Source organism: Phocoena phocoena, chromosome 16, assembly GCF_963924675.1.
Source record: "Phocoena phocoena chromosome 16, mPhoPho1.1, whole genome shotgun sequence".
Taxonomy (NCBI): Eukaryota; Metazoa; Chordata; class Mammalia; order Artiodactyla; family Phocoenidae; genus Phocoena; species Phocoena phocoena.
The window spans coordinates 61,214,471-61,241,228 of NC_089234.1; the positions used below are offsets into that span (position 1 = coordinate 61,214,471).

The window sequence follows — 26,758 nt, forward strand, 5'->3', positions numbered from 1 at the left end:
CTTTGACATTCCTTCCATTGAAAGGTGAGGTCCCTGGTCCCTTAAAACTGAGTGGGCAGAAGGGACAGTATGTGACTGCAGAGACTAGGTTACCAAAACCATGCAGCGTCTGCCTTGCTCTCTTGGGGCGCCTGCTCTTCAGCCACAACATGAAAAGTCCTGCTACCTGCGAGAGACCGAGGGGAGGGACAGAGACAGACAGAGAGAGAGGTGCCCCGCAGAGGCCCCAGCTGCCTACAGCCACATGAGAGAGGGCCAACCAGAGCTGCCAGGTGAGCCTGCTGACTCCCAGAACCATGAGAGACAGTGGCAGTGTTTTCAGCCACCATGCTCTGGGATCATTTTTCTGCAACAACAGATCATTGGAATAACCCCACAACGTAATATGTTTGGAAAGACTGGTCTATTCAGGCTTAGCACACCTGAGGCACATGCGCTGCCTTCTCTCCTCCTGGACTCAGAACAGACATCAATAATCAATCACAGCACACTCCCTGAGGTCAGACCTGCCGCAGAATCCTGTTCAAGCAGAGATCCAGGTAGTCACTACAAACTGAGCAGAGTTGGGTAAAACAGGCTTGCCACCAGCAACCTAAGGTTGCAGTAGGCCGTGCCCAAGAGATGCCCAAGTTTCTGAATCACAACGTAGCTACCTTTATCAGCTAATGATAGCTTAGGGGAAATGCAGGCAAAGTAGCTCAGGCTGTTACCCCTGTAAACCTAAATGGAGAATGGATGGCACCAGTCGCCCAGTGGGGTGAAAGGGCCACAGGCTATCTCCTAAATCATTCCTTCTTCCACAGTGCATCCCACCCTTCACAAATGCTGTGTCAGAAGTCGCCCACTGACCTCCCCCATAGGCGGTCGACTCATGAGCTGCTGTTACCAGCTTGGCACTGAGCACTGAGTGACCCGTTCCCATATAGTGAGAGCCAGGGTGGTGGGGTGCCAGCCTCTTAACTTCTAGCTCTGATGTTTTTTTTTCTTTTTTTTGACTGCTCCACGTGGCACGTGGGATCTTAGTTCCCTGACAGACCGGGGATCGAATCCGTGGCCCCTGCGTTGGAAGCACAGAGTCCTAACCATTGGACCACCAGGGAAGTCCCCAGGCTCTTAACTTTCGATGGCTCTCAGAAAGGCTTGGAAGACCAGCCTCCACAAACCTTGCTCCCCGGGCCCCACCCACCATCTGTGGTGTCCCTGCGGCCCAGGCAGCTGTTGACAGTCAGCTCTGACCCCATGTGGCAGCGTGTGGCTCCCTGACCGGGCATTCCATAGGCAGGGCCCCAGGTAACCGATCTGACTCTCAGTCTTCATGGAGGAGTCTGAACTGCCTGCTTCCTACTTTAGTGGACACACGTAAGCCAGCAGAAGAGAAGCAACTGTGGTCCAAAGGGGAGTGGATGAGGCTGGAGGTGAAGGTCAGGGGCCTCGGAGAGGGAGGAAAGTGGCCTACCTGTTGACAAGCAGGAAATTCACCAGGAGGCACAGCACGGAGGGTACAGTGGAGGCAACGGCCAGGTAGCTCTCAAAGTAGTTCTGCAATCACAGAAGTGAGGAGTCCGCTGAGGTCACTCAGGATGGAGGGGAGGGGCCCCACCTGAGAGCATGGACAGGGCCCCTCTTGGTGGGTCTTCTCCTCACTGTCTTTAGACACCTACGAGTGATGGGTAAGTCCACCCCGAGATGGCATGCTCTTGCCCCATCTCTAACCTAAGACCGCTCACTCGGTCACACAACAGATACCATCAATGAGCTATGCTAAGTGCTGGGGACATAAGGAAGGGTAGGACTTTGTCCCTGCACTAACGCTCTGCAGCCCATGCTCCCATCCATCCTACCTGTTCCACCCACGTCTGAGGCAATGGAGACAGGACTTGTATGTACGTATGTTTAAAGAAAAATTTTATCCCATCAGTCATCTTAGCCCATTGTCAAATTTCAGAGCTATCCAGATGGGTTTTGTTATGACTCATCCCCATTCTCACATTCTCGCAACCAAGTGAGGCCTGTTAGAAATACATGGGGCCCTGATCCTTGCAGAGAAACTCTGTTCCGACTCTGGATTTGCTCCTTCAATAGAGCTGCTACCCAAGGTCAAAGCCACTTTGGGAAGTGGCTCTTAGTCTGGCCAAGATGAGGAAAAAGGGCATTTTCCTGGAAGTAGCTCGACAGTATTATAGACAAAGAGTGCATGAGACCACAGAAAAGACGAAGATTCCTGATTATAATGTGCTGCAACTTTCAGCTGAGGAAGCTGAGTGGCAACTTTATGCATTTTTCAAAGCTCAGGGAATTGTCCACTCACTAGGGTAGATTTTACTGAGTGTACCTCATCCCTCAATATAACGTGTCAAACAAAAAGCCAAAACACTGGAAAGGCTGACACATCTTGGCTTTGGTCCTTTTATGTCAAACCATGAATCCCAGGTCAGTCATGACAATGGGTTCTAAGCAGTGAAAACAGCTTCCATGTATTAAGCATACCGTGTGCAAGTACAAGGGCTTTATACGAATGATATTCTTTACCCTAAAAAATAAAAGAGCTGTGAGTACTCTGGAAAGTTTACAAAATTGAACTTAACTGGGGAACTATTTTGAGTACAAATGTGCCAAGTACCAAGAACAATGTGTGCAAAAATCTTGCCGATGTGCAAACAGCTCGGGCAATTGTAGGATCTCTGCAGAGTTTAAGACATGCTTCTTCCCTGTTAAGAACGGGGTGTCCTATTGGGAGTGTAAGATAGAGTGTGAGGTTTTTTAATGTCTCAAAACACCGCAGGAAGAGCTGTCAGAATTCTGTGGGGGGTTGTTGTCAAATCAGTGGTAGGAGCAGTGAGTTCTAAGGGAGTTCTGGGTAGGGAAGTAGGACGAGGGGGCTGAGACCTGGAGAGAATGGCAATGAATATGGTTTGGGGAAAAGATCCCAGAGGAGGTGGGATTTGCGTCAGACCTTAACAGGGAGGGTAAGATCTTTCCTTTCTGGGAGAGTCTGACTGCAATGTGGAGGCCAAGAAAGAAAGATGTCATAACGGGCCACGTCTAGTCTGAAGCACAGACCGCTTCCACAGTCTGTTTTTAAGGCTGCAGAGTGCTTTGTGGTCTCTGATATCCACACCCTGAATATAAGATTGTGATGGCCTTGCAATTAAAATGATAATCACAGCTACTGTGGTCCATCAACCATGAGCCTTAGAAATAGCCTTCCTCCTTTGAGGGGCCACTGCATTGTCCTAGCCTGATGGGTTCAGCGGAGCCTGGACTGGTCCGAGGCACTCAATTACTCCTTGACATAGTGGCTGGGCATAGGTGAGGCCAGGCAGGCGATGGGCGGCTGGAAGCAAAGGAAAAGGGCCCCAAGGAAGAGACAGCTGCAGGTGGGGGCCAGGACTGCCGCAAATCTGAGTTCCTCATGACAGCCTTCCTTCAGTGGCTGTTCATTTTGTGGCAACTCTATGAACGGTCATCACGTGGGATGCAGAAGCTCTGTCTTTGTTTTTTCAAGCAGGCTCAGGTTACTTGAACATTTTAGGAATGGGGATTTTCTAGGTAATTGAATGTTCTGGTTTGTTGATATTTAAGCAGAAGAAGTTCCTTTTAATGTTGGAAAAGCTTTTTAAATATTGACAACTGGGTAAGGCTAGGACCCCCCTTTCTGTTGATTGAGCCCATTTCTCTGCTTTACAAAGGGCACGTGGTCGGGGGGCAGGGTGGGGCGCAGAGGCAGGGGAAGAATGGACTTGACCCTGGGTCATCTTTCTACTGGTTCAGATCCGGGAGCTGTGGTTAGTGACACAGGTGGACTCAGCACATACCACAGAGCTTTTTTTTTTTTAAACTTAATTCCTGATACAAACATGTGGTGGTTTTTACTTATTTGCTGCTTTTGCTTATAAGCAGAGTTCTAGCAAAATGAGGTGTGGTGGGCAGGCTCTTAGGGTGGCCCCCATGATCCCAGCCTCCTGTGTTCATGCCCTTGTATCATCCCCTCTGCTGAGTGTGGCTGGGACCTGCCTGGACTTGCTTCTAACTGACAGAACATGGCAAAGGTGATGGGTATACACAATTATGTGGATGGGATTATGTTACATGAGATGGTGGTACCCATCTTGCTGGACTCTTTTTTTCCTCCCTTGATGGCTTGGAGAAGGCAGGGGGCCAGGCTAAGGAAACCCACGTGGCAACGACTGCAGGTGACCCCTAGTCGCTGAGAGTGGTTTCTGGCCAATACCCAGCAAGAAACTGAAGCTCTCAGTCCTACAACCACAAGGAACTGAGTTCTGCCAACAACCCAAGTAAGCCTGGAAGTGATCCTTCTCCAGCTGAGCCTCCAGTGAGACTGCAGCCTTGGCTAACCCCTTACTGCAGCCAGTGAGACCCTGAGCAGAAGCCTGGGTTAGGCTGTACCCAGACTCCTGGCCTACAGATACTGTGAGATAACAAATGTGTGTTGTTGTAAGCTGCTAAGTTGGTGGTATTCTGTTCTGCAGCAGTAGATTCCTATTTAGTGAGGGTTTGGGATAGCTGAGTTCCTAGTAATGGGTTTTTTCTGAATATCGCAGCCTTCCTGTTGCAATTTAAATTCAGTTCCTTGATGAAGGCAGAGAGAGCTGACCATGATGTTATTCAACTTCTTGCCTGACATGAGGACCGACGTGCCTGCCCACGAGGGGAAGGAAGGTTATGCTTGCCGACCACATCAGTCCCCCTAGCCTTTCCTCTCCAAATCCTTGGCTAAAATTAGGATCATTTTTGCAAGCAGCATGCACTGATTTCAAGAAACTGGACTTAGTTTACGTGCCACCCCAGATCTGCTCACCTCACCCGCCCCTTAGGCCATTTGCCTTGCTACTTGGTCCCACGTGGTCATAAAGCCACTGCCGCCACCAGCAGGGGGGCCAGCTGCCAAGGAGAGACCCCTGAGCCTGCGTACTGCTTGGGCTGTGCTCGCAGAGGCTCCTGCTCCCTGGGTGGCTCTGGGAGGGGCCGGGTGACCCTCTCTGAAGGGTGGGGGAGGCAAAGCCCCACCCACAAGGTAGGCTTCAACCATTGAGAGGAGACGGGAAGGAGACTAGAGACACATTGCTTGTCTTTCCTTCCTCACCCCCCTCCACCACATGTGTTCTAAAATGTGGTGGCTCCACGTGGCTCCTCAGGAGACATCCCGTGTGCCTGAGCAAGCAGCTGTGTTTAGTTGCAAAGCTGTGGCCAGCACAGGGATACCACAGCCTCTATCTGTTCTCTTCCATCCCTGCCTCACTTCCCTTTCCCTCACTCTTACTTCCCTAGGACTGCACTCCCCACGGAGTATCACAGGTAAGGTGCTGCCTCAGGCTCCTTTCTAAAAACATCCAACAGCAAAGGCCCTACGTTCAACTCTCGATCCCACACATTGCAGACGTGCAGCTGGTACTCACTTCCTGGGTTCGTCTCATTTGCTTCCAAGGCCTGTTGAGGTTACCTTCTCCCAGTTTACTCAAGGAAATGTGAAGACGTCGGAATACTGGTTCAAACGCATCGCAGTCAGAATGGTAACAGTGCTGCCCCCTCTGAAGAAATCTGAAATCTCCATCCCACAGGGTGATTTTACGTAATGCAATGTTTGGGGATAATTCACACCATGGTTCACCTCCACTTGGGACCGATTCCTGAGAGTTCCCTCAGAGGGCTCTGTTGTTATTTATCCCGCCAGGCACCCTGCAACAAGTCTGCAGCCTCTACCTCCAGAGGTAAACCCAAGGACACCAAGGACTCCGGTCTCGGAGGAGTGGAGGAGGGCAGTGGCACTGGGCCCCCTCCTGTGACAGTGGAGGCCGTGCTGTGCACAAGCCCAGGGGGACCAGTCACGTGGACGGCGACATGAATGGAGCTCCGCAGAGCGGTGCAGCACGGCAGCCCTGCTTACACAGCTCATGGGGGTCAGTTTGGGCCTGACATGATTGCAGGTGGGAGACCGTATCTGATTCAGGAAGAAGGCAGGGCTGGCAGGTGGGTGGGTGTAGCAGGGCAGGACTTTATGAGATGATGAAAGGTCCCCAAGCAGGTCTGCCTGCCCCAGGAGGCGGGAGACCCAGAGGCTGGTAATCCCACAGCCCTCAGCCTGGCTGAGTGGCCACTGTCCATCCACATCAGCATCCCTTCCTGTTCTACCCACTCCTCTGTTCACTGTGTGCCCAACATCGTGCTGGTGGTTTGGCGTATAAAATAGACAGGAAAGGGTGCCTGATGCCCTTAGGCAGCACGTAGTCTGGTGCAATCCTACAGCTGTAGAACAATGGATACAAGGGAGGGGAGGGGAGGGAAGGAGGGAGTTTGCGGGGGTGGGGGGGGCTTCCCATAGGAGGCCATCTTGGACTGTAGCCTGAAAGACTGGGGGAAGTTTGCCAGACAGATATGGGGAGGTGTTGCTAGTGGAGAGAGAAATGGCATTCCAAGAGGCGGGAAGAGCACATGCGAAGGCAGCGATGGATGCTTCTTTGCCACTCAGGACTCTAACCCCATTTGTTAGAACAGACCATTTGTCGGAACAGACCACCCTGAGGCTTTCCTCAGCACCCACAGGAATCTACTGCACTGAGACAGAAAGGCACCCTGTGATCCATTCAATCCAAACACAGGGCAGAGAGGCAGGAATGTAGCCCCAGCACCTGCCCCTGCCCCTCGGGGGTGCTGAGGAGAAAGCGTGGCCCCACCATTCGGAATTCTCCAACTCAATGTGAGGCGAGCCCAGCTCTGAGGAACAAAGAGGGAAACTTCTGCTCCTTGAATGTCTAGTCTAATCCCCCTGCCCTCCAGTATCTCCCCTGCACTCTGCAATTACCTAGGGCTCGGCATCTGGCAAAGGTAACATCAAAGGTCCTCTTCGGCACTTGCCAGGTAATCCAATGGACACGGAAGCCCTGCACAGTACCAGGTTATTGACATTTGAACAAAACTGCTCACATGTGGCCTGCACAGACCCCAGTCCATTTGCTCTTAACTCAGCGCATAAGAGCAAGTCAGAACTGGGATTGCTCCCATTTCACAGACAAGAAGCTTGACGTTAACAGAGGTGGATGAAATGCACAGAGGTGCACACCTGGAGAGTGCTGGTGGCAGGATTTTCTGATGCAGGGCAGGGGTGGGATGGGGAGATCGTTATCATCGCTCCACAAACGTAAGAGCCGCTGTAGCTGAGGCCGCCTGCCTCACAGTCACACAAACCCAAACACCATCACTGGGATTACAGCATGTCACTGGCTGCCCCAGAGGCCGGGACTGGCAGCCCACATGCCTTCCCAGCAGTGAGCTGGGACCAGCCCGCGGGATCAAAGGGTCCATCAGGGTGGCGTCTTCCCTCTGCCCCAGCCAGAAATGATGGGGCTTGAGTTCTCGCCTCTGCCCGTTAACTCTCTCTTTTCCTTAAACCGCACCGTCCATTCCCTTGTGCATTTCCTCAGGCCTGTAGATCGGAGTAGCAGTAAAAATCACACACAAAAAAATAAAGATTGAGAGAAAAGCCCTCACTCCTGTCAGCCACCGAAATGGATGGACACGGTCTGCTGATAAGCACACGCCATGTGAAGGAGGACATTGTAGTTGGGAAGCACTGGGCAGGCTTCCAGCTTCTCTCCTGACCACGCAAACCCCAGCAGAACGCCCCAGGATGGGTGGGGGCGGGGATCAAAACCCAGAGTGTGGACAGAGCCCGCCGGGGGGCGCTAGGTGCCAGCGGCCCCCAGGCGGCAGGTCGGTGCGGAGCAGCCCTGTGGCTGCGACACAGGGCATTGATCCACTTGCAGCGGAGAGGAAGGAACCATTTCCGTCCGTGACCCTCTAGCCTAGCTTGTGAACACCAGGAAGGGGGAGAAATGCTCTTCAAACACAATCTAAAAACCCAGCCGAGCCAGCTGGCCAGATGCGAGGCGCATTTTACGTCGGGGAGCATTTCCTCTCCCCCACGCTGAGAGCCTCCGTGCTAAGCATCTCTTCTGGAAGAATTTAATTCTGAGCTCAGAGTCCAGGGAAGGAGGTTTCTTCAGGCAGGGAGGCCCCGAAATGAGCCCGTTTATCTCTGGCAGGCCCCGGGTAAGCTTCCTCTGCCCCGAATGCCATTTGCGCACTTTGAAATAAGTGCAGCAAATTAGTCAGGAGCCGCGGCCACCTAGCTTGGGGCCGGCTGCCCAGCGGCTTCTGAGAGGCAGCTTTGCGCGGCCCCCACCTCAGGAGCACAGCGGAGGCAGCTGGGCTCCTGCGGGGCGAGAAAACGCGATTCAAGCCTGGGGAGTGGCAGCTCGAGGCAGCAAAGCGTTACCTGGATCACAGGAGCATGAAATTAGCAGCAGCGAGCAGGCTGGAGCCAAGACTAGCTTTTGCCATTGCAAACTTGCTGCCTTCGGACAGCCCAGAGCTGAGTTCTGTGCCTGGGATGCTGCGGGGGAAGCGCCTCCACCCTGGCACTGGTCACAGTCACTCCTGGGCAGGCCAAGCAGCGAGCAGAGGGCCGGTGTCCCTGCGAGGGGTGCAGGTGGCGTCCTGTCTGTGGCTTCTAAGGCCCCCTGTTTGGGGCACCGGCCTCAGAAAACTAAGGGGTTTGTGGCTGGGGGCCTGGATGAGCAGGGAGGGGCAATGCCTGTTCCAGGGCTCAGAGAGTTGAGGGAAACAGGAGCTCAGATCCACCGAGGTGTGACGGGGTAGCCAAGGGCCCAAGGGCACAGCAAAGCTGGGGTCAGAGCCAGACAGGAAAGGCCCGGAAAGATGACCCAGCCACTCCAAGGAGAGAAGGCCCCATGAGACCTTTGCATGCTGTTCTAACATCAGCCCTGATGCTTGGCCTGAGCATGGACTCTCAGGCCTTCTCCAGGCCCAGACTCGCCGGGGCCACTGTAAATCTTGCTCTTCAGTAGCTTGGAAGCCCTCCTCAGCCTGTGATCTCCTTTCACACCTCCTTTGGAACTCCTGCCAGAGGATAAGCAAAGTTCCTGAGGTTTTCTGGAATGAGCTCCCCTGACCTCCCTCCCCTCTGTGTAAAGCTTTCCAGGGCAAGAAGGTGCTCTTCCTCCACCACAAATCCTCACCTTCCCCACCCGCATTTCCTCTCTCTCTCCCTCACTGCTGCTCCCTCCTACTCTTCTGCCTAAGCGGCTCACTCAGGTCTCCCTTGGGCTAAGAAAAAAACCTCTTTGACTTCACAGTCTTTGGTCACCAGGCCCGTCCATCCTTTCACTCCAAACTCCCTAAAAATGCAGCCTCTGCCCTCACTGTGAATGCCTTACCCGCTCCTGGGTGGCTCCGGGGAAAGACTCCTTCAAGGGGTCCTCTTTGCAGCCAACCCATAACCACCGCCTGGTCTGTGCCCTCAGGCTCCTGTCACCACATGCCACCCACTATAATGGGCTGAACTGTGTCCCCCCCAAATTCACGTCAATACAGAATCTCAAATGCGGCCTGATTTGGAAATAGGGTCTTTGCGGATATAATTAGTTAAGACAAGGTCACACTGGATCAGAGTGAGCCCTAAATCTAAGGACCAGTGTCCTTCCAAGAAGGAGAGGGCACAGAGACAGACACACAGGGAGGGCGCCCAGTGAACGCAGAGGCCGAGACTGGAGTAGTGCTGCCGCAGGCCAAGGGAAGCCAAGGCTCGCTGGGAGCCCCTGGAACCTGGAGGAGGCAAGATTCTTCCCAGAGTCTTTGTAGGGGGTAGAGAGGGAGCACGGTCCTGCTGGAGCCTTGCTTTTGGACTTCTAGCCTCCAGAACTGTGAGAATAAAATTTCTGCTGCTCTACACCACGTGGGTTGTGGTAGCTTGTTAATGGAGCAGCCACGGGAAACAGCTGCACCTTCCCTCCAGCGCCCCCTCCTGGACTCACGGGCCACCTCCAGGCCCCCTCCTCAGCGGCTCAGTCCCCTGCGCTCTCTGCTATCGGAGGGGCCTCATTAGCTCCCTCCTTCCTGTGCTACAGCCCTGCCCTGGGAGTTCATCCCCCGGCTCTGACGGCGCCCCACGCCTGCCTGCCTCACTCCCTGACTCCAGAACGCTTTCCGCTGCCGGCGGGCCATCCCGCCTGGGTGGCCTGCTGAGCCCAAGCTCCAAGCTCCCAGCTCCCAAATCAGAAGCCTTCAAGAGAACCCCCACGACCCGAGGCCGCATGGTTCCTCCCTCCTTTTCTCAGTGTCCTCCCTTCAAAGTTTCCTCGGTTTCCCTTTCACCCTCACCCCAGCTCCATGATTTGCCGCCACCCTCCCCCACCGCGTCCCCATCACCTGACTGCAGCTCATGTCCACTCCCCCGGGTCCCAGCTCTCCCCTCGCCTTTGCTCAGCTCCCTCCTCCGCCCACAGCCCCTCACCCACAGGCCAAGCCCATTTGTCCTGTGCTTGTCTGCCTCGAAGGGCCCAGCAGCGACACCCCCTCTGCCAGTAGCCTGGCCTCCTGGCCCCTCCTTGGAGCTCCTCATGCACTGTCCCCTCTCTTTTGGCCCTTTCTCAAGCTCCAGTTTGGTTAACTGATGGGGCACGTGGGGGTGAGGGAGGCTAACGGGTGCTCCCATGTAGCAGGCTGAAGAAGGGTGTTTATTCCAGACGGTACTAGGGAGCTATGGAAGGCCTCTGAGCAGCAAAACCATATGACCAGTGCCAGGTCTAGCAGGTCACCTGGCAGGAGGGGATGGGATGAACAGAAGGGGAGGAGCGGGTGGCAGGGGCTATGCATTTATCCACTCATTCATTCATTCAAGAAATGTTAAAGGTAGTCGATCCCCAAAGCTCACTCACTTACTCAACAAGTAATGCCCGAGCCCCTGCTATCTGCCCAACGTGTGCTGGAGCTGGGGTGCTCTAGTGAGGGAGGCAAAAAATGAGGCAGCAACAAGTTTTAAAAAAAGACTTTAAAAAAAGTTATAACAAATGGGATAAAAAGGAAAACCAAATAAGGGGGTAAAATAGAGCCTCGTGGGGGATTGATGTTAGAGAGGGTAGTGAGATGGTAATGTGTGAACAGAGACCCAAGGATAAGCTGTGTGACGGGTGAGGAGAAAAGCTTTCTGGACAGAGCGAACAGCAGACAGCTGGCTCTGCGGCATGAAGGAGCTTGGTGTGTTCAAGCAACTGAAAAACCAGGGTGATTTTGGAATCCTGGGAGTGAGGGAGAGAGGAGGGGACCAGGCTGGGGGCATGGGCAGGGCCTGGGTGTCCAGGCTGAGGTTGGAGTTTGGATGTGGGATTCTAAACAGCTGAGAAACGTGGTACCAGCACCCATTCACTAAGCCCCCACCACACGGTGCCGTTCCGCGTGTTCATCACGTCTTTGCTCCCTCTATGTTGCAGAGGAGGACGCTGAGGCTCAGAGAGGTCGGGTACTTGCCCAAAGTCACATAGCTCAGACCCAGTCCTCTGTCCCCTTACTTGGCGCAGTGGACAGCTTCTCTGTTTTGTCTTCAAGACCGCTTTTGCAGCCTCCATGGAGAATCGACTGAAGGGGGCGCCCTGGGGGCCAGCGAGGCTGAGACCGTGGAGGGGAGAACTGGAGGGATTGAGACGTTTCAGAGGTAGAATTGACAAGACTTGCTGATGGGTTGAAGGTGGGGGTGGAAAGACAGAGGGAAATAAAGGTAACGCCTCAGTTTCGGGCTTGAGCAACTCGACTGGGCGGGGGCAGGGAAGGAAGTCTGCCCCGGTGTAGTCTGAGCGTGCGGGTAAAGTAATGACCCCACAGTGAGATTCCACCCCCCTGAATATGGGGCCACGGCGTCTAATCCTGGGACGACGGTCTTCCTCCCGTGCCCCTCCCTGCCAGCAGTCCAGCCCTGACACGTGACTGGCCCTCTGCGAATGCTTATTGATTAACTCATCACTCTGCTCATACTTGCTGAGCCCCATAGCTATTCACAGGGGATTCAGTCCAAGTTCCTGCTTTCGTGGAACTGATGCTCTGGTCAAGCAGACAGCTGGCTAATGCATAAGCAAACAGACAATATGTCAGGCAGTGGTAAGTGTTATGAAGAGAAATTAAGCCAGGTGGGCACCTCTATGACGGATCTCACAACGCTCGTAGGAGGAGAACCACAAGGGAGCGGCTAGTCCTGGCAAAAGGCTGGCCTGGGGACAAATCTGCCCACCCTCTTTTTTTGTAAATACTGGACAATAGTTGCACCCCTTTGTTTACGAATTATCCACAGTGGCTTTCACTCTACAAGGGCAGAGCTGAGCACCTGTTAAACAGGGATCCTGTGGCCCGCAAAACCTAAAGCATTTACCCTCTGGCCCTTTAGAAAAAGTCTGCCAGCCTCGATCTAGTTTCTTAAATAAGGTAATGGAGCCCTAAGTTGCCCGCAAATTTGACAAAGAGTCAGAAACAATCCAGCTCTCCTGAGCCCCAGGTTTTTCCACCACGCAGGGTAAGCACGGAAAATGGCAGCATCACTCCTGTCGACTTTCCACCCCACCCTCGCCAGGTCCCTGAGGGGCAAGCAGGCCTTGGATCTGCATCTTTATGTGCCCCCTACGCACCCTCAGGCTGGAACCTTAGTAGGCAGAGAGATGGCTCAGAAACAGGTAGAGGGAAAGGTCAGAGAAACAGGGAGCCTGTAAGTCCACACACAACCTCTGAGGGGTGAGAGCTGATTCAGGGCTCGGTCCCTGCTGACGCTCGGCCAGCCTGTCCTTCCTCTTCTGCAGCCTGATCATGTGGCCAGGGCAAGGAGGAAGAGGCCTTCCAAGGAAATTCCCCACCTCCCCTCAGCTTCTGCAGCCCCCTGAGGGCCGACACACATCAGCAACCCAGGGCTGATGGCTAGGGACAGGGACCAGGCCCTGTGGCATGTGCCTAAAGAGGAAGCGGTAGACAAAAAACAAAAACAAAAAAAATGAGGTGGCCTGGCGGTGCTCCAGCTGCTCTCTGTAGAAGGAAACCCAGGAGAACAACCAGGAAGAGGCAGTCCTGAGCAGACCCAGCTGCACTTCCTCACCCAACATGCCCTCTCCTCTACAGGGAGGCTGTTTTTCTTTGGGGGTTCATGTGGGCAGAAACCACAGGCTGCTACAGGCCTCAGATGCATGCGTGCGTGCGTGTGTGCACACACATGGGACTCCCAAGATGGCCTCCCAGGTCGCTGCTGCCACCACGGATCCCTCCCAGAAGATGGCCCTGTAATGAAGGCACCTGGCAAAGACTACAGTTTGGTTCTGCTCTCCAGGTACTCGAGATGATCAATCACGTCAAGGAGACACTGGAGCACGTAAGGCCCAGGCCGCGTTCTAATTTGTCGAGGAAATCACCTCTAGATTCTAAGGATGTGTGCAGAAAGAAATAAAACCGAAGGCAGAGGGGGAGCGATCGAGAGCCTGGGAGGGCCAGGGAGCAGGGTGCAGCTGTGGACAGGGGCCCTGAGCACACAGGGAGAAAATAAAAAGAGAAGTCGAGGCCACTGAAGGCATGACTGACAGCGTTTCAGGTCGGGCTTTTTCTCTCCCTCTGCAGGACACAGCAAGAGCTAAAAACAGAAGAAAAAGCCATCACAGGTGTATTTACTGGGAATAGCATGCTGGCTGGGTCTGCAGTTAGAATCAGAGGGTGGACAAAGGAATTTTTTAAAAAATGACTCACTTTAGTTCTAATTTTTAAAAATGGTTTAGAGCAGCCATCCATGCTAGCCCAGGCCACTGGGCAGCTGGGAGGAGGGACCTGCACTCTCTGCCTGGTGGCCACTCACCCATGCCCTGCTCAGGAAGCCTACAGCCCCATCCTAACCTGCCTGACCCCCAGACCGCCCCCAACTTCTCCTTTCCTGGGATGACAGGGCTCAGGCAAAATCCCGCCTTAAAATGCTTTCATGGTGTAAGGAAGGGTGTTTCCTTCACTTAGCACTATTCTTCAGAATTCTGCTCTTAAGAAGTAGATTGCCAAATGGAATCTAGGCACCTTTTCCATTTGGAGAGGTCTGAGTTGCACTAGGAGTGGACTGCAGGAGCGTCACGATCCATCTACATCCAGAATGGTGCTTCTCAAGGAACAGCATGTGGACAGAGGAGACCTGGATACCTGCTACCCTGCCAGCTGGCCATGTTGGAAGCACCTGGCAACAGTGCCCAGGCCCACCCCAGGGAGGAGGAGCCAGCACAGCGGAGCCTGGGAATCTGGGTGTCTGCCAAGTGCCCCAGGAAACCTGATACAGACTCAGATACCCCTGGGTTACGGCCCCCACTCTTGTCTTCATAGCCCTGTGGCATCAGCAAGTCACTAATTGCTTCACTTTCCTCCTCTGTGGGCAAAATGCATCCTTATGGCTGGATGTGAGGTGACAGGCAAATGGGTGGAGCAGGGCTTTTCAAATGACAGGTTGCAACCCTGTTCATAAAGGATATGAAATTTACTTAATGGGTCACAACCAGAATTTTATTTCGTTTTCTCTTTTGCTGCCTTCTTTCCTGTTCCTCAGGATGAATCATCTGCGTGCTTTTCCAGGACCCCCTCCACTGTGCCCTGAGCCCAGGCCGTCTGCTCGCAGACTGCACTCAGCTATGTTTCTTCCTCTTCCTCAGCACCCACAGTCCCCTCTCCACTGGACCATTCACATGAGTACACAAACTACCTGCTATTTCTCCTGTGTTAAAAATACAACAAACTGGGCTTCCCTGGTGGCGCAGTGGTTGAGAGTCCGCCTGCAGATGCAGGGGACATGGGTTTGTGCCCCGGTCTGGGAGGATCCCACATGCCACGGAGCGGCTAGGCCCGTGAGCCGTGGCCGCTGAGCCTGCGCGTCCAGAGCCTGTGCTCCGCAACGGGAGAGGCCACAGCAGTGAGAGGCCCGCATACCGCAAAAAAAAAAAAAAAAATACAACCCAAAAAATCCATACCCTCTTGACCACACATCCCCTGTAACTCCCGCTCCAATCCTCCAGAAGGAAAGAGTCGCAGAGCAAAACTCCTAGAGGTATTTCCCAGGTTTGCGGTCTCCCCAGTCCCTCCCCCATCCTCTCCCTCACGGCCTCGGGTCCAGCTTCTGCCCCTACCCCCATGTCGCTGCTCCCCAAGGACACCAAGGGCCCACACGAGGTTAAATCCAAAGGCAAACTCTCCATCCTCCTCAGCCTGGGTGGCTTATAAGCCATTTATAAGATCAGCACAGATGATCACTTGCTCCTCCTTGAAAACCTACAATCAGATTTTTTTAAAGTGTAGATGCTGCTTCGTGAAACTGCTGTTTCCATGACAGACATGTACGTTCTGCCAGATGAAATGTGTAGTCTGAAAACATCTGGAAAGGCTGATATGGAGCCCAGGGTTAAGGGCATGGACAATGTGGGTTCAGATGGCCCAGCCTGAGTCACTGACTTTGTGCCTGGGAACAAATAACCTGTATTTTTTGAGCTTTGGTTCCCTTCTCTGTAAAATGGGTATAATAATACCTATCCCTGAGGGCTCAAGTAAGGAGCAAAAGAGATAAGGAAAAGAAAGCTTCTGGCACACAGTAGGTTGCTTAATAAATATCGTGGAATTAATACACAAATCAGAGCCCTCAGTACAGTGCTGGCACAGGGCGAGGGTTTGGTCAAGGCGGTGAACGTTAGGAGGATTCGGCCCATCCCTCACACCACAGCTACCGTGTAGGAGATGCGCAGTAAATACCAGACTTCCCTCCCGGTGACATCTGGGGCGCTCTGTACATGCTGCGGACGCTCCACGGCGGGTCTGTGTTCAGAGCACCCAGGGGCCACAAAGCCTGGCCCCAAGCCACGCAGTGGGGGAGGGCACCGCTGGGACTGGGGCTAAAGGAAGTCCTTCTGTCACCCTCTGGGCTGCTCCCAGCTACCCTGCAGTCCCACGAGACAGACAGACCCAGCTTCCTCCCAGGTACAGAGCTTTTACAAAATCAACTACCCAGGGCTCTTAAAACTCCAGGAGCAGGTCACAGTCCACCCCCTGATCTAGCACAGAGAGGGTACTGGCTGGTCCTGGCAGTGACAGCAGCCCAGGAGAGCAGAGGCCAGGACTGTCTCCATTTCCCTGTCCTCCGTTCTCATGGCTTCACTTGCTCTGGCCTGTGCTACCCTAGGTGCTAGGGCATCCACTTCGGGGCCCAGTCGGCCCTACTGCTCCTTTTTCAGGAAGCTGGCAAACAAGAAGGAAGAGGAAGGTGGCTATGGAACCCCTCAGCTCACACTGAGCGTGTGCCCAGAGGAAGAGCTGAAGTCTCTTTCCAGGCTGTCAGGCATCAGGGGACAGCAGAGCCACGTCGAGGAATTAAGCCCAAAGCATTTAGGTCAAGTGAGCACCAGACCCTCCATCCAGTCAAACAGAGCAGGACCCTATGGGGCTCCTGGGCACAGAAGCCCTTCTGTACCCCCTTTTTTGTAGGGAACAGACTCCAGCCTCCATGACCTTCCCTGAGTTCCAAAGGGCAGTTGCTAATCAGGGAAGGCAGGAGAGGCAAAGACAAGGGAGGGGCAGGGTCCTGGCCTCAAGGGATACACACAACAGTGTTTTTAAGCTCTTTATAGAATTAAAACCCAACAAATGGAACATGTCAGCATTCTTCATACCATAGAAGCTCATCAAGAAGACTACCTGAGGGCTTCCCTGGTGGCGCAGTGGTTGGGAGTCCGCCTGCTGATGAAGGGGACACGGGTTCGTGCCCCGGTCCGGGAAGATCCCACATGCCGCGGAGCGGCTGGGTCTGTGAGCCATGGCCACTGAGCCTGCGCGTCGGAGCCTGCGCTCCGCAACGGGAGAGGCCCGCGTACCAGGAAAAAAAAAAAAAAGAGGATTACCTGAGACCGGATTAGAGGAGTGCAGGCCCTGCACACACCCTGATCTTATCAGCAACCCTACCCTTGAATTGTTGCTATAAAACTCCTCACCAAATCCTCCAGGTTGGGACACACAGCTTTTCAGGGCAGGAGCCCGCTGTGTCCCCCTTTGCCTGGCAAAGCAATAAAGCTCTTCTTTTCTACATTACCCAAAACTCTGTCTCTGAGATTTGATTTGGCACCGGTGCAAAAAAGGCTGAGCTTTTGGCATCACCACCTCCATCTGTAAGGGTCCCAGAGTGCACCCCACGCTCTCTGAAGACCAGGTTAAGGAAAACCATTCCTCGGACTTCCAGTAGGGAGCCTGCTCTCATTCTCCCCTCCACTGCCAGCTTTGACCACTTGCACTGCAGGAAGTCCTTCTAGAGGGCTCACCTAAGTCTCTCATGATGTAGCCTAAGCCCATTCAATGGACGCTCTGGTAGAGGCAGAGGACAGCTATTCATTACCCCCACCTGCTAACCTTTCTCTTCGATCATGGGGCTGCATGTTAGCCTCACCTTAAGGCTTAAGAATGCTTCTTCCCAGAGCTTAAAAATGCTTCTGCCCAGGCCCCTCCTTCAATGTCACCAGAATCAGGTGGGTGGGGCAGGCGGGTAGGTTTTCACAACTCTCCCAGGTGATTCTACCGTACAGCCAGAGCGGAGGATGCTAGCCAGAGAGGAGAGGCCAGAGTACGTCGGTTACCAGCACAGGCTCCGCTGACCTCCAGACTGGTCCACAGCCCAGTTCTGTCACTTGCTAGTCAGTGACCTTGGGTCACTGTCTCCAAATCTGTGAGGCTCAGTTTCTCCATCTGAAAACTGGGGCTACAGCACCTAACTCACCAGGTCATCCTGCAGATGAAGTAAGATGGTAGGTCCAATGGCGGCAGGTACAGGCTGTGTGGCGGGGACTTTGTAAAATCAACAGGTCGTTACCAAGACCTCTGATAATCTGTCCTTCTCAAAACTAGTTCATCCTGGTTGCTTTTAGCCCTTCTCCTTGAATTGGGATGTCTGCCCTTAGTCGTAAGAATAGCTCCCAAGTCATGCTATCCTGTTTCTTTGCGGGGCTGAGGGGTTAGGCCAGGACAAAGGTGCCATAAATGAGAAGATGCTCAGAGACCTTCTGAACCAGATCAACCTGGATCCCTTCCCTATGCAGGAATCCCATTTCATGTCTCTGCTAACCCACCTGAAACGTCAGAACTCCTTTGGTGGTGGCCACTGTGACCCCCAGATCTTCTGCTCCCTTGTAAAACCATGCCATCTCTATCTTGGATTGGGGTGATGGGGCTTTCTTCCCCAGCCATATAATAACTAAAGCAACAAATATTTATCATGTGCAACTCTGTGCTGGGGGCACAGGGATGTAGAGTAAGAGAACTGTATTCACTATTCCCAAAGAGCAAACGGTTTGGCGGGGGAGGCATTCTCATCTTTGAAAAGGGTACCGTCACCACGGATAACAGCAGTTCCTACCTCACAGGGTGCTGGGGGTTAAATTAGTTAATGCAGGCGAAGTGCTGAGAGTGTTGCTACCCCAAAGTAAGCCCTCAGGACCCTGAGCTGTGGGGTGAGGACCTGATGGGGAAGTACGCCAGGCTCTGGGGACCCAGATGAGGAGCCTGTAGTTCAGAAGGGTGGAGGCAGGGGAGGTTCCCAGGAGTAACAGACACACCTACCTCCTGCCGCACTCCCTGGTCTGAGCCCCTGGAGCGCCTCTGGTCAGGGGATGGACAGGATGGCAACAGATGGCCAGGCGTGGGTCCTGGCCCCGCTGACACCAAGTCGGACTGTGGGTCCCACCCACGACCTGGCCATGTCCCGCAGCCCCCTCAGAGAGGAGCCCTGGGCAGGCCAAGGTGAATGGGAAGAATGCGTGGGCAGGGGCCGTGGAGGCCTCGTGGCAGGGGATGACCGGGAGAAGGTGTCATCACCACCTTCTCTGGGGCAGAAAGGGGGTGTGTGTCCGCCTTATAGTCCCTGGCCCAGCGGCAGCGCTACAGGCTTGCAGGAGAGGCCAAGGAGGCCCCCAACAGGATCAGGGATGGTTTACGAACCCCAGAGCCAGGGGAGGACTGGGGTTGGGGGCAGGGGGATGTGGTAGAGGTGGTGTGGGGAAGGGATCAGGGGTGCTGACAGCTTGGAAGCTGGGTCCAGAATCCAAGGGTACAGCTAAGGCACCTGGGCTTCCAGGGTGGAAAAGGAGGCCAGACCAGGGTCAGGCTCTCCACAGGAAGAAAGATAATAGGGTTTGGCCACATCAGGGTGTGGGGTGGCCTCTGTCTCCAGGACAGTCCCCTCTGCACTACCCTCCGAGCAGGACAAATCCTGCAGTCATCTATCCACCTAAATTCTCCGTAAAACTGTTTACAGCCCTTCCTAGCTATGTGATTAGGGGCAGGCTATCGAACCTCTCTGAGCCTCTGGCTTTTTGCCTGAAAAAACCCCCCAAAAACAGGGTTAATGAGAGACAGTGTGTTTAACACCCTTGCCAGCATGGTGGCCCAGAGTCAGGCTCAGAAGATGGCTCCCCAAAGCTCCATCTTTTCCTATCAATTCTTCCTCTTTTATGCTCTCATTTTTTTGGCTCTGGGCCCACAGTCTTGTGGTGAGTTTATTCAAAGTTCTTATTCCAGAGAACGGAGACAAGGGGGCAGGCGAGCCTGAGAATGCTTTCTAAACCACCCCAAGGGTGTTCCAGGCAGAAGAAAATGATCTTGAGAAGGGGGGTGACCTTAAAAGTGACATAACCGGGGAGGGGGTCTGTGCAAACACCCCTACGGAGCCAAATTCCCCACCCAATGGTATCCGTCCCTGGGAAATATAAAAAGGAAGTATGGAGAACAACCAACATCCAGACCCACAGCTAACTGAGCTGCAGGTGGTGGCTGGAGACAGACCCATTTGACTCTCCCCCGCTCGCTCCCCGCAGAGTAGCCCTCAGGTGACAGCACAGACCAGCCGCCTCTCGCAGGGAAATCAGGAAGAGAGGGGGAAAGAACTGGGGAGGCGGGTGGCAGGAATGAGGAGTTAGGCAAAGAAAAATGGCGCACAAAATGCAGAAACACCCCAGCATGCTTGCTTCCCAAACCTGGCCCATGAATCGAGGGGTGACGGGTCTCTCATCTCCGATGCCAGGAGCCAGGAGCTCCGGGCAGCCACAGGTACTACATCTGCACCTGCCAGCACTTGGAAAGAGGCAATAAAGCATAGCAGCAGGGCCTGGAATGCTAAGTGCCTGCAGCTGGGAAGGGACTGCCTTGCAGCAAGAGCCGCTCACGGCACACCTCCACTGGGCGAGGGCCACTCCCAGGGACTGGACCGCACATCGTCGCCTGCCCTGGGCAGCCCGCTGCTGGGGCCAGGGCAGCGGGCAGAAGAGGAGGCAGGACAGGTGCACATGGAATGTAGCCCCGGGGGCCACCCAAGCCCGGGTGCTGGCCCAGACAGACAGGGATCTTCTGGATGAAGCCCAAGTGAGCTGGCTGATTTACGGAGGCTGGCAGAAAGCTGGGGCCCTTGAGTCGCTGGTAAATGAGAGTGGATCATAAAGCACCCTGGCTAAGCCAGACGTCTGGAAATACACCAGGGCCACATGCAGCTCACAGTGTGGCCCCATTCCTCGAAGGACAGTAACAATAATGATGTTTATACAGAACTCGCAGTAGTGGTGCCAGACCCTGTTCTAAGTGCTTTGTATGCCTATTAATTTACTTACCCCTCACCACAACGCTGAGAAGTTGGTGGGTGTATTATCCTCCTGTTATATGCCTGCAAGGTGAGGCAGCACCGAGAGGCCAGGGAGCTAAGCACAGAGGCAGGGTTTGAACCCATGCAGTCTGTTTCCAAAAGCCCTGCCCTAGCCAGTGCTTCCCAAACTCTACCATGCCTGCCAGTCACCAGGGTGGCGTGTTGGCAGCTCCTGACTCAGTCAGTCTGGGGGCCTGAGACTCTGCATCACTAACACACTCCCAGGAATGCCTGGTCCCAAGACCACGCCTTGAGAAGGGCGCTCTAAATTACTATACTAGGTTCCGTGACAGCCCTTCACTGCAGAAAGGAGTTTATACGCACTGCTCTGGCCTCTGGAGGCGAGTGCGAATTCCTCAGTTAACAGGGAGAGGCCCTCACAGGGTGTCAGAATCAAGGGGCTGGGGCTGGAGGAGGGAGTGTTAAGTCTTAAAATGCCCATGTCCACACCTCACCTCGGCCTTATTCAATCAGAATCTCTGGGGTAGGGCCCAGACTGGAATTTTTAAAAAGCTCCCTGGGTGATTCCACTGCGTAGCCATGGTAGAGCCCTTCCAGACAGACAATAGGGATGCCTCAGTCAATGCGTCAGACTCATTGAAAGTTCCGTGGGGTTAGGTCAGGGATTTCAAAGGTGCTCTCAGAAAAGGGGTGGCGAGCCAACTCCTAGGCCAGTTGATGGGTATGGTTGGGGTCTGCTAGGGTATCCTCTTCTTGTCCCCTGGGGCACCCCTGGAGGAGAGGGGCAGCTGGCAACCCCCAGCCTGGGATGCCTTTAGAGCACCCTGCTTCCCCCATCCATGAGCTTTCAAGAGAGAGCAGACCTTGCCCTAGATCAGCTGTGGAAACTGAGGCTCCTGACACAGAGTAACCACACTGAACCCTCTTCTCCACTAAACCTGGACCTTAGCCCCCGTCCTATCTCCACCTGCCAGCTCAGTCTTAGCAAGAATCCTTCGAAGTCAGTTTATGGAGAATCCCCCCACCCTTGATATCTTATCACCCTCGAGATCTGATCAAGTTCTTCATCCCCCACCCTTGGTGTCTATGTCATTGGCCTGCCTTTAGCAAGAATCCCCCTACCCTTCATTGTAAATTAACTATACTTCAACATTAAAAAAAGAAATAATTCTCAAACGTGATGGCTACTTTCCAAGTAAGGTTAGTGACAATTTTTATACTAAACCAAATTATAATGAAACCTTAATTTAGGTTCTAGCCTGATGATTCCTCTTAGTAACGTTCCAACCACTGACCCCCTCACTTTGCTCCTTAGCTATACATCTCCACTTGTCCTTGCAGTATTTGGAGCTGAGCCCAATCTCTCTCCCTTACTGCAACAGTCTTGAGTAAAGGTTTCCTTACCACTTTAACAAGTGGCAGAATAATTTTTTCTTTAACACTCTCCCTGCCCGTGGGAAAAGTCACCCCACAAAATGAGCAGCCCCAGGTGGAGAGAGAGGGCTTGATGCCACTACCAACCAAACTGAGACTCCTCACCTTGACATTCAAGGCCCAAGCAAAGTCTTCAAGGCCCAGGAAATTATCTCAAGCCTTATTTCTCTCTTACGTGCACCCCACATATAGCAAAACCAGATGCTTCACTGTTCCTAATAGACATCTGAACTTTCCTCCCAACCTGCCATAGCTCAGAGTTTTCCTTCCACCTGGAATGTCTCCTCCCCATTCTTCTAAGTTGCAGAGATCTCTCCCCTAATAACAAGACTACTTACGCCCAGTCTTCAATTCCCCATCTTCCATAACTACACAAACTCCTATCTGAGCTGGGTACATGGTTCTCCGGGATAAAGACAACACTTAAAGACTACACTTCCCAGCCTCCTTTGCGGTGCTTGTGGTCACATGACTGACCAATGCAATATGAGCAAAAGCGATGTGTTTTACTTCCCAGAGCGTTTATGTTCTTATAACTGTCCTTTTCCTCTTCCTATTTGATGTAATGGCTAGAACTCCAACAGCCATTTTAGACTATGAAGTGATCTTGAACATGGAAGCTACACATGGTGGAGTAACTAGGTTCCTGCAAACATGGAACATCACACTAGCATTGGGCTGGCCCCCTCCAGACTTGCACGTGAGAGAAAAATGACCTATCTTGTGGTAGCCACTGCTCTTATGGAATTTTCTGCAACTCACAGCTGAACTTAGCACTGTTATATCCACTCTTTCAAACTCCTGGAGGCATGGACTCTGAATTCTTGGTTACCATACCACACAGCACAGAATCATCATTTGCATCTCCTCCCCAAGTTAAATACTAAGCAATGTGAAGGCTGGGGCTGTGTCTTATCCATTTCCATCTTCCCCTGCCACCTGAAGCATGAGGCCTCATATACAACACAGAGCATGTTTTAGGGCTGAAGTGAATTCCATCTACGTACTATACTCCACACAGCTTCCCAATTTGCATCCATACTCTTAGGACGCTGCAAGCCTCCCTGGAAGGGTGCACCCAAATGAAGCCGCCCTTCACCGCCTCCCAGGAGGAACACGCCTTACCAGGATGTCCGAGCCCTTAGGCTCCTCCACTGTGGCTGGGCTGGAACAGTTGCTGAGTTTGAATATCCAGTACTCCTGGGCCGTGACAAAGAAGTTCCACGGCAGCAGGCCACCAATGCCCAAGCCGAAGAAGATGATGTAGGTACCACTGAAGCGGTCCTTGGGCCTCTGCAGGCCGGACGGCGGGCGGTCCAGCAGCTTCTCAAGCAGTGCTTCTTGGTCAGCTCGGAGAGAGCTGCTTGCAGTTCTGTAGGTGGAGTTGGAGCTTTGATGAAAGTCATCCTCTGAGACGATGGCCACTGTTGGAGCAGAGAGAGAAGCAGAGATGGGGGAGGTGATCAGAAGCTGAGGCCGGGACTCACCCATCCTACAGAGCTGACTATGTCCCCACTCTGAGGTCTACAGGGTCACCAAGGCGTGGTTCGAGAGCTTCAGGTTTAAAGATTAGGGAGAAGGACAAGATGTCACACTGTAAGTGACCTCAGGTTCCCCCCACCCGGTCCATACAAGGGCAACAGAGTAGCAAATAATTGTGGGGCAACTGGGAGTAAGGCAATGCGGCATGGTGGGGCCTGTGGCAATCAATCTGCAAGGGCAAATCTGGTCTCAAGGCATCGAACTTTCTAAGCAGCCATAACAAAAGGAATTAGGACCCCTGATGAGCACACAGTGCTCTCTAAACTCTTCGACTTTATGTGAGAAAAGTAAGGAGCAGGAAAAGTGTGCAGAATATGGTACTATTTGTGCAAAAAAGCAGGGATGGGGTAGATGGGAAGGAGAAAATACACACATATGTACATATATCCTCTGGAAGGACGCAAAAAATTTCAAACAGTGGTTGCCTCTGAGGTGGGAGGCTAGGGATGGGGAGGGTGGGGACTTCACTGCATGCTCTTCTGCGCCTCTCGAATTCTGAACTTTGTGAATGTATTATCTGTTCAAAAATAAAATTATAAATAAAAATAAAGGCATTCAAATTAAATAATATTAAAAAAAAACCCAAACAAACAAATCCATGGTATCTAGCACTGCCCCCAGAAGCTCGTTTGAAACATCTAATAGTCCACTCTCTCATTTCATTTGTGGGGAAACCGAGGTCCAAAGAACAGGTCACAAACCAGGCCAATGGCCAAGCCTGAGCCTGCAGCTCCAGCCTGGGTCCCCACCTCTGTTCATCACATCCCACCATGAGACAGCAACTCCCCATTTGTGGTAGCAGCTAAGACAAATTGAAGATTCCAGGTTGCCAGTAACAATTGTGTACATGGCCTTGGGCAAGTCACCATGCTCTGAGCCTCACCTTCCCCATCCCCATCCACAAACTCAGGGAAGCCTTTTTCCAATGGTTTTTGTAAACTGCGACTGGCTGGCAATGCTGACAAACGTCAGCATCTTCCCTGCCATCCTGGGCTTGTCACCTGGCCGGCTGGCTGCGGAGTTTGGCTGCAAGGTAGCACGCCTGCTTCTATGCCCTGTATAGACCATGACAGCAGCTTGATAAATGGGAAATATTTCCATAAAGCTGAGGATGGGATACTCTGTAGTCCCTTCTGCAATAAACAAAGCAATGCATCTCGGCTCACGTAGGAGTCTGAGCCTTAACTCAGAGCATCAAGCCAGGCCAGGTGAGATGGGAACACTGTGTCACAGAGGTACAGAGCCTTATCAGGCTCTGCTACTATTTCGGGAGAGCCTCACAACATTTCCCGGAATTAGGCAGGACAGAAATTATTGTCTCCTTTTTATCAGAAGCAAAGGATGAGGGCTTAAGTCACTTGATTTGTCCCACATTCAAACAGTAAGAATTCCCGATAGTTAAAATTAAATCCAGTACTCATGCATGTCAAGGTCTCTACCTAGCACTTGAGGCTGACAACAGCCCAGTATAGTAGGTAGTACTCTAAGACCCATTTCACAGGTGAAGAGTGAGCCTCAAAGAGGTTGAGTAATTTGCCCAAAGTCACACAGTAAGAGTAAGGTTACATAGCCAAGCAGTCTGAGCCCATGTGGACTCCATGGCGTCCCTGGGAGGCAGGTGGCTGGCGACGTGCACCCTTGTCCGCTGGCTCCTGGCCAGTGAGTTGTGAGCAGCGGTGAAGGCAGCACTGCAGGGCACCCTCATCAATGTTTGCTGAATGAATGGAATGAATGGGGGCAGCCAGGATGTTTTCCCCTGCTGGGGCAGCATCTACCCTGCAGCAGGCAGGCAGGAGGATGCCGGATACCCAGAGCATCCGAGTCAGCAAGTCTATTTTAAACTCCTCTGGTTGAGCAGAGCTCTTTCCCAGCTTTGCTCACAGGGAGCTCAGCACTAACCAGACAGTGTGGTCACACATGCACATGCGTGCACACGCACGCACACACACACACCATTTCTAAATTAGTGTTTAAAATGTAAAAATTATGACCCATGTAGGACAACAGACAAAGACCAAGTGGTTCCTTCCAGATGCTCCAGCTCCAAGTGTGGGTGCAGGGGCCAACAGCTCGGTCACCCAGGCCACAGTCTGCCAGAGTCCATTCTCAGCTCCAGGTATCTATTTGTCCAGGATCATTCAGCCTTGACAAAGCTTCTGAAGCAGCCTGGAATTTCCTCTCACCCAGGTCACAGGCCAAGGCACTGGAGTGAGCAAAGTCTTATTACTCTTGATGAAAACGAGCTGCTGGCTTTTGGATTAAAAAAAAAGGTAAGGAAGAGCCTCGGCTGGTGGGCTGGCTGTGGCCTGGAGTGTGTTCCTCAGGCACCTGCAGGAGCCGGTTGGGCTCAGCCCTGCTGCCGTCCTGGGTGACCTGGGGCAAGGGTCAGCCGCTGCACAAAGCAGCAGAAACTCGCGGGGCCTGGAGTCATTGCAGGCCATCCTCCAGGTCTGGGTGCTGGTTTCCAGGAAGTTTCTTACTGACTCTGGCAATCTCGCCTCTGTGTCTCTATTTCCTCACCTATGAAATGGGGGCAGGGGGGCTGGTGAAGCTAACCGACGGGAAAGCACTGCTGGGAAACACACGGTGCCGCCCAGAGGCCATGGCAGAATCTGCCTTGGGGTTGTGGACACCCCCAGCCTCAGGCTTCCCAGTTTGGACAGTCAGCTACCTTTTGGATACTCTGGGCTGACCTGTCCATACCCAGGCCCCCCATATCCAGGCGGTGAGGTCCAGTCTCAGGAAATCCATGGGGAGGAGGGCAGAGAATCTGGGGGAGAAAGAAGAGACCCAGAAAGAGAGAAAGTGAGAGGAAAGTAGGGGGAGGAGGAGAGAGCAGAGAGGAAGGGGAGGGACGCTGGGGAGCGGGGTCACAGCGAGAGGCGCCAAGGCAGAGGCCGGAGTCCTGAGGCTCCCTGGAGCACCCCAGGAAGGCCGCGGCGGGAGGCCGCTGACCGCGCGAGCCCACTGGGCGACCGAGGGCCTGAAGAGCTGGGCGGGAGCCAGACCCGCGCCCGACAGCCGGCCCGCACTTACTGTCGCCGCCGCGTCGCCGCCGCCGCCGCCTCTCCGCTTACCTCGGCCACTACGACGACTCGGGGCTCTGCGGGGCCGCAGGCCGGGCTCCGCCTCCAGGCGCCGCCCCGCCCACCACCGCCGGCGCTTCCCGGTTTGCAAACCGTTCTGCTTCCGGCACTCCCTGCGTTGCTACCCCGTTTCACAGGTGGAGAGAGGGAGGCGCCGGGCCGCCAGGTTCCCTGCGCAGGCGGGCGTGCGAGCGCTCCGTGAGCCGGCTCT

The 26,758-nt window shown here is 53.5% G+C and overlaps 1 protein-coding gene across 1 annotated transcript in view; it reads right to left on the bottom strand.

The window, feature by feature from the left end:
- The window catches only part of SLC29A3 (solute carrier family 29 member 3), a 42,014-nt gene extending 15,494 nt beyond the window's left edge, over positions 1–26,520 (bottom strand). Inside the window, exons 1-3 of the mRNA XM_065894477.1 lie at positions 26,498–26,520; positions 23,045–23,343; positions 1,457–1,539 (exon numbers count right to left, since the gene is read on the bottom strand). Coding sequence (XP_065750549.1) covers positions 1,457–1,539; positions 23,045–23,343; position 26,498 — 383 coding nt within the window. The 5' untranslated portion in view covers positions 26,499–26,520. The remainder of the gene's footprint in view (positions 1–1,456; positions 1,540–23,044; positions 23,344–26,497) is intronic.
- Positions 26,521–26,758: the final 238 nt, after the last annotated feature.